The 8,129-nt window shown below is 40.2% G+C and overlaps 1 protein-coding gene across 2 annotated transcripts in view; it reads right to left on the reverse strand.

Annotated features, from left to right (window-relative positions):
- Positions 1-515: 515 nt before the first annotated feature.
- LOC112071584 (sarcolemmal membrane-associated protein) overlaps positions 516-8,129 on the reverse strand; it is a 17,724-nt gene continuing 10,110 nt past the window's right edge. The window contains exons 4-7 of one of the 2 annotated variants that reach the window (XM_024139023.2): positions 6,643-6,919; positions 4,077-4,208; positions 2,610-2,722; positions 516-942 (exon numbers count right to left, since the gene is read on the reverse strand). In XM_024139023.2, coding sequence (XP_023994791.1) covers positions 930-942; positions 2,610-2,722; positions 4,077-4,208; positions 6,643-6,919 — 535 coding nt within the window. In that variant the 3' untranslated portion in view covers positions 516-929. The remainder of the gene's footprint in view (positions 943-2,609; positions 2,723-4,076; positions 4,209-6,642; positions 6,920-8,129) is intronic. The other variant, XR_002894138.2, reaches the window with a different exon arrangement.

Raw genomic sequence — 8,129 nt, forward strand, 5'->3', positions numbered from 1 at the left:
TAAACATTTTTTGGGGGGGGAAAGCATCTGTCGCTCTAGACTAGAACTCTATACTAGGTCTTCATTATTAATTTAATTCTAATTGAGAAAAATCCCCATGGTTTGAGCTATTCACAAGAYACGGGCACAGACATGAAATTATTTCATGTATTCGACATATTCCTTTAAATAATGAATTACACGTGTAGATATAACTATATTTTCAGAAAGATTCTACTAGGACTTATTTACAACATCATATGGATTTTATTTATTTATTTAACCTCATTTATTTATTTAAGGGTTTTAATTCAGCAAATGTGCAAGGTGCAGAGGTGGTTCTTGTTAAAAGATGACCAATCAATTAACATATTAATAAATACATTTAGTAAAATACAAGATGAGAGTTGTATAAGAGTAGTATAAGACATTTAAACTCAGGACCAATTGAGTCCCATAGTCAAGACCCGTGAGACAGACAGAGAGACAGGGACAGAATGAGATGCCACAGGGGCAGAACCAGCTAGATTTATGCGGGAAGGTACTATCCAATTAAATGTAAGTATCCACACTATGTTCTCAGCTTCACGAAGACCTGTGTCCCCCAGAACAGGAGAGAAAAGGAGTCCATCTTTTCCATCAGAACTATGAGCACTCTTATCTCCTGTTTTCTGAAGTTTTCCTTTTCAAGATGCTCCTGTTTTCTGAACAGTTGKCATCTAAATATCCTCTTCCTAGCGATGAATTAGAGGAATGGCGTGTGATCTGTTGTTCGTCCCAGATCGATGTGATAAGGGGGTTGGGATGGAGGGTAGTTGTCTATAAGCAGACATTACCGTCTTTGTCGGTATAACTCGTTACTGATCTGCTCAACATCGGGCCTCTCAACAAGCTAGCCACGATCAGAAGCACAGCTGTTGCCGCGGTGACAGTCAGAATAGGGTTCCGTTCTATATCCCACCCCTGAGGACGCAGAGAGAGAAGTCAGAGGTAGCATTTAGAGAGGTAAGCACACTTACTGTGAGACACACACACACACACACACACACACACACACAGACACACACACACACACACACACACACACACACAAGCACTTAGTCCACTCATTAAATACACTGACACATTTTGGACATAGAAAAGAGTCAAAATATCAAACACTAATCGAGCAGTGATGTCATACTAGAGAGTACTGTATGAAACGGCCCACCTGTCCCATGTCTGTCACCCAAAAATAATTGGTATGTTTTATGCGTGTGCTGTATGTCTCATGATAAATGTGACTTTGTAATTGGAAGTCTCTAGCTAGCAATTATCCAATTATACAAAAGTGTATTGCCACTCCTAGGTCAATTCTCAGGACCTGATCAAACCAAAACTCTGTTGACCTTTCCTGCAGTCGAATGATCAAAGTGACCTCTAGTGGCCTCATGGGTGGAATGTCATTCATATTTTTCATAATTTTATAATTAATAAACTTTTTTTTTTTTTTTTGCTGAAATCTGGTGTATCTTTATCAAACGGTTTTGTTGTATTTCAGTCATCTGGGATGTATACTGAACAAAAATATAAATGCAACATGCAACAATTTCAAAGATTATACTGAGTTACAGTTCATATAAGGAAATCAGTCAATTGCAATATATTCATTACACCCTAATCGATGGATTTCACATGACTGGGCAGGGCGCAGCCATAGGTGGGCCTGGGAGGGCATTGGCCCACCCACTTGGCCCACCCACCGCCAGCCAATCAGAATACGTTTTTCCTCACAAAAGGGCTTTATTACAGACAGAAATACTTCTAAGCACCCGCGACCCCCTCCTCAGACGATCTTGCAGGTGAAGAAGCCAGATGTGRAGGTCCTGGGCTGGCGTTGTTACATGTACTGCAACGTTGGAGGCGGTTTATGGTAGAGAAATTAACATTAAATTCTCTGGCAACAGCTCTGGCGGACATTCCTGCAGTCAGCATGCCAATCGCACCCTCAAAACTTGAGACATCTGTGGCATAGTGTTGTGTTACAAAACTGCACATTTTAGAGTGACCTTTTATTGTCCCCAGCACAAGGTGTACCTGTGTAATGATCATGCTGTTTAATCAGCTTATTAATATGCCACACCTGTCAGGTGGATGGATTATCTTGGCAAAGGAGAAATGCTCACTAACAGGGATGTAAACAAATTTGTGCACAACATTTGAGAGAAATACGTTTTTTGTTCATGTGGAACATTTATGCAAACTTTTATTTTAGCTCATGGAAAATGGGACCAACACTTTACATGTTGCGTTTATATTTTTGTTCAGTATATATATATATATTGGGATGCAAACTCAAAATGGAATACATCTCAACCCTATATCTAACATGGTACAACCCATAACCATGTGTGTGAGGTGTTCACTTTTGTTTCAAAGTAGATTTCTTAAAGACTACCAGGAAACACTCTGGTTGACCCTGATTTAGCCCACTGCAGTAAAAGGTTAATCTGTAAGAAAGGCCCTGAGGCTTTAAGAATACTTTACTTGACTACCTAATTTTACTTTACTGAACTACGTACAGTAATATCTATATATTAGATGCGTAGCCAAAGTGCAGACGACCGACAGAGAAGTATCCTTCCTCCTACCTTGCTTTCTGTGACGCCAGCTCGGACAACCAGCACCAAACCACTCCCAATATTAYAATTATTCCTATGAAGGGGATGGAGAGAACAGGGGACTCAGACGAATGGATATAGCTCTGGATGAAGGGAAGAAAACGAGGCACAGGTGGATGGAGATGGAGGGAGGAATGGAGAGAACGAAATAATAAATGAGTGGAGGGCAGAAACGTTGACATATGGACACCACAAAATYACACAAATAACTCAGAAACGAAACGTGATATGGCATAAAGGGGGAGGGAAGTCATGGCATGGACTTAGACGGACGGACTGAGAGAGAGAGATAGATAGATAGGATGTATCCACATACTTTAAGTCATGTAGTGTAAATTCAAAGATTTGAAGAATGTAAGTACAGTGTGTGTACGTATGTATGTGCTTATATGTGGCTGAAATTGTCTGTGGTGGCAAAATAAACAACAATGAAAAATGGAACATAGTGACACAGAACAAGATGTTGAAAACCTCCTAACTCTATCGTCATTCATTTCCCATGTCCACGTTAAACACATACAAAGCATGTGGACGTATAGCACCAAGCACAGGGACATTATTTGTAGACTGAGACAGAGTAGGGACAGGCAGACAGTTTGACACCAAGCACAGGGACATTATTTGTAGACTGAGACAGAGTAGGGACAGGCAGACAGTTTGACACCAACACAGGACATTATTTTGTATTAGACTGAGACAGAGTAGGGACAGGCAGACAGTTTGACACCAAGCACGGGGACAGTTGGTGTTGCCACAGGGAGGGCATTACACAGACAAAGTGGAAGGCAGTTTGCAGTGCCAGACAGAGATCACAGCTCTCAAGCATGATCTGACAGTTAATGTCAGCTTATATCAAACATATTATAATATGCAGTCAATTAGATATATAAATACATACATGTAGACTGAGACAGAGTAGGGACAGGCAGACAGTTTGACACCAAGCACGGGGACAGTTGGTGTTGCCACAGGGAGGGCATTACACAGACAAAGTGGAAGGCAGTTTGCAGTGCCAGACAGAGATCACAGCTCTCAAGCATGATCTGACAGTTAATGTCAGCTTATATCAAACATATTATAATATGCAGTCAATTAGATATATAAATACATACATTATATGAATATATATGTGAATATATATATATTTTACAGTATCTACACACATAACACATGGAATCAACAGACACAGAATGAGTGTGATGTGTTTTCTACAAAAATGTTCAAGTTTCCGCAAATGAAAACAAGAAATACAGCAAACACAAGAGCAAAAAATCTCAAGCAGAGAAATGTGGAAGTCAGAAAACAGTCAGAAACCGTCAGAACGGACACCATACGCCCAAAAGCCTTGCAATAGATTTGCAATATACCAATAATATTAATTCCTATCACTATGGTGACCCCTGTGACMCCTGAYCTCTAACCCCAGTGTGATCTCACCTGCCCCCCTCCAGCCAGCCGCTCCAACTCAGCCTTGCAGCGCAGTAGCTCCTCCTCCATCCCCGCCCTCTCCCTCTGGCTGCAGTCATATAGCACCTGTAGCTCCCTCAGCTCGGTCTTCAAACCGTCACACTGAGGGAGACAGAGTAGAGCAAACTATCTAATAATCATTGAATAATCACCTAAATGAAAGCTAGACAGTCAGGGAGCATCGAAAATTCAAAAAACACTGGATAGAGGACATATTTTTTCAAACATTTTAGGGTGAGGAAATATATAACCAATTTTCAGTGCGACTCACCCCTGGATCAATCCATCACATTTCTTTAAAAATGGGGCTGAAGTGGAGCGGGTCGAGATCTTTGGTCTGATTCTAAATGTGAGAATTTTTGGTTACAACCGCMGTGTCTTTGTGACATGCTGAACAGACCGGACACGTCGCGTGCGCGAGCCTGGCAAAATACATTTAGAAATCCACGTTATTCAATTATTGCACCCACATTGCTCGCGCGCGCCAACGAGCGTCTGCGATGCCAAGGGCTAAAATAGATCTCATTTCTATTTCTGACGCAGATCGCGCTGGAAGTCCTGCCTCTCCCATCTCCTCATTGGTTTATAGAAGCAGGTACCCACGTGCCATCTCCTCATTRGTTATACCCATGTGGGTGATTGAAAGACGAACTGTTTTGCCGGTTGTCATGGTAATACTATGAAAGTGTAGATGCGATCACCATATAAGTTCAAAGATGAAAAAGCCTGGAAGGAGGAGAGATGACTAGAAACGATTCGTTTGTCTGTTTTATGTGTGGATTAATTGTCGGAGTAGAGAACCTTGTGCATTTCAGGTAAAATAACAACTCAATGTTTATATCCCAGGACAAATTAGCTAGTAACAGCAAGCTAGCTAAATAGGACAAATTAGYTAGCAAGTGCAARCTAACTAGCTAAATTGCCATACATGTTTAATGCTTTTCGACCTGTCCACAAATGAATGTCATTGGTTCAGAGTTTGTTTTGATATTTTAACCTGCGTATCGTGATYGCGTTTGGTGTAGGGGGACAAAATACATTTATGCACGATAGCGCWCGATGGCGYACGCACRCAGCCGGTTTGGGTTCCGTGTTAGACGCAGAGTAGGTGAACGGATGATCTCCACATGTGTAGTCCCGAGATGACCTGGACGCCACAATTCCCCCGACCTCAAMCCAAATTAGATGGATTGGGATGAATTGGACCGCAGAGTGAAGGAAAGCAGCCAACAAGTGCTCAGCATATGTGGGAACTCCTTAAAGACTGTTGGAAAAGCATTCCTCATGAAGCTGGTTGAGAGAATGCCAAGAATGTGCAAAACTGTCATCAAGGCTAAGGGTGGCTACTTTGAAGAATCTCAAATATAAAATATATTTTGATTTGTTTAACAAATCTACATGATCTACATGTTTCTACATGATTCCATATGTGTTATTTCATAGTTTTAATGTCTTCACTATTATTCTACAATGTAGAAAATATAAAAATAAAGAAAAACCCTTGAATGAGTAGGTGTGTCCAAACTACTGACTGGTACTGTATATACTAGGCGGTGTCAGAGGAAGGCCCCAAAAAATTTAAAAGATCCAGTCACCCAAGTCATAGACTGTTCTCTCTGCTACCACACGGCAAGAAGTACCGAAGCGCCAAGTCTAGGACCAAAAGGCTCCTTAACAGCTTCTACCCCCAAGCCATAAGACTGCTGAACAATTAATAAAATGGCCACCCGGTCTATTTACATTGACCCCCCCCTTTGTTTTTACACTGCTGCAACTCGCTGTCTATTATCTATACATAGTCACTTTACAAATTACCTCGACTAACTTGTACCCCCGCACATTGACTCGGTACCCCCAGTATACAGCCTCATTATTGTTATGTAATTTTTTACAACTTTAGTTTATTTAGTAAATATTTCTTAACTCTATTTCTTGAAATGCGTTGTTGGTGAAGGGCTTGCCAGGAAGCATTTCACAGTAAGGTCTACACTTGTTGTATTCTTTGATTTGATTTATTCACAAAGCCCTTTTTTATATCCACAGATGTCACGAAGAGCTTTTACAGTCCACCTGGGTTATACCTCAAAGAGCAAGCAGAAGGACAGTGGCAAATGAACACTCCCTGGAAAGATCACTTGTGGAACACCTCAGAACACCTCAGAACACCTCAGAACACCTCAGAACGTTGTGAACGTTATGTAAACAGCAGGCCGGGTTAGTGCTTTGTGTTGTGTTGTCCATTACTGCAGTACCTAAAAATAAGTATTAGCCACTTGTGTGACAGGGTAGTCTGTGATTGGCCAGCTGCTTCTCTGATGTTTTCTTTTGCTACTGTGCTATGTGTGGTGTGTGAGTCACTCAATAGAGTTCTAAATGTGGGAGTGGGAGTCACACTTTTCTGTGCCACAATGACCCACCTAAAACCTCCTTGAACCACCTAATGGTTTCTTGCCCAGCACAGCAGAAATTCAGTTGGCATCAATGACTACTGTACCACCACTGTATCTTCTAATCATCTTCATCTTATGTAGCGTACCTGTCTCTGTACCAGTGAGGCCTTCTCCTCAGCTTGTTTCAGCTGGTCCCTCAGTGAGACGATCTCCCCAAATCCTCCATTCCAGCCGGTGGGGGTCATGAGCTTCCCGTCGAACGAGATGTTCTTCTGAATGGACACGTCCTTCAGGCGGCAGTTGGTGCCCGTTGACTGGCAGTCTGCCATGGTCATGTAGCTCTCAGCCATGCCCCCCATCTCTGTGCCCACTCCAATCCCAGTGTCCTCCCCATCCTCCTTCAGGGACAGGTGGCTGTTGGAACTGGGGTGGAGAGAGAGGAGACAAGAAAATGACAAATGTATAAAGTGAATGAAAATGAACAAGAAGAACAATAACAAGAAGAACAAAAACAAGAAGTTCAAGAAAATCAAGAAGAACCAACATTTTTTTATTTTAAAAAGAAGAACAAGATCAACAAGAAAAAATAGAATAAGAAGATCAAGAACAAGAAGATCAAGATCAAGAAGATCAAGAAGAAAAACAAGAAGATCAACAGGATCAACAAGAAGAACAATAACAAGGAGAAAAAGAAGAACAACAACAAGAAAATGAATTCAGAAGATAAAGAAGAACAAGAAGAACAATAACATAACAATCACACAACAAACAACAACAACACAAGAAAACAGAACAACAAGAAACAACAACAAGAAAACAACCAGAAACAAGAACAACAAGAACAAGAACAAAAGAACAATGACAAGAGAACATAACAAGAACAAGAACAACAACAACAAGAACAACAACAAGAACAACAACAAGAACAATAACAGAAGAACGAAGAACAAGAAAAAAATAACAAGAAGAACAACACAGAAACACACAAGAACAATACAAGAAGAAAACAAGAACACAAGAACAAAGAAGAACAAACAAGAACAACAACAAGAACAATAACAAGAAGCAATAACAAGAACAATAACAAGAAGAACAAGAAGAATAACAAGAACAAACACAAAGAACAACACAAGAAATAACAAGAAGAACAACAAGAACAACAAGAACAATAACAAGAAGAACAACAACAAGAACAACAACAAGAACAATACAAGAAGAACAATAACAAGAACAATAACAAGAAGAACAAGAAGACAATAACAAGAAGAACAACAACAAGAACAACAACAAGAACAATAACAAGAAGAACACAACGAACAATAACAAGAAACAATAACAAGAAGAACAAAACAAGAACAACAACAAGAACAATAACAAGAAGAACAAGAAGAACAAGAATGAAAACAAGAAACAGAACAAACAGAAGAACAACAACAGAACAACAAAACAAAAAGAAAACAAGAAGAACAATAACAAGAAGAACAAGAAGAACAACAACGAAAATAACAGAACAATAACAGAAGACAAGACGAAACAAGAAGAACATAACAAGAAGAAAAAACAAGAACAACACAGAACAAACAAGAAGAACAATAACAAGAAGAAAGTAACAGAACAAACAGAAGAACAATAA

Source organism: Salvelinus sp. IW2-2015, unplaced genomic scaffold, assembly GCF_002910315.2.
Source record: "Salvelinus sp. IW2-2015 unplaced genomic scaffold, ASM291031v2 Un_scaffold1651, whole genome shotgun sequence".
Classification (NCBI taxonomy): Eukaryota; Metazoa; Chordata; class Actinopteri; order Salmoniformes; family Salmonidae; genus Salvelinus; species Salvelinus sp. IW2-2015.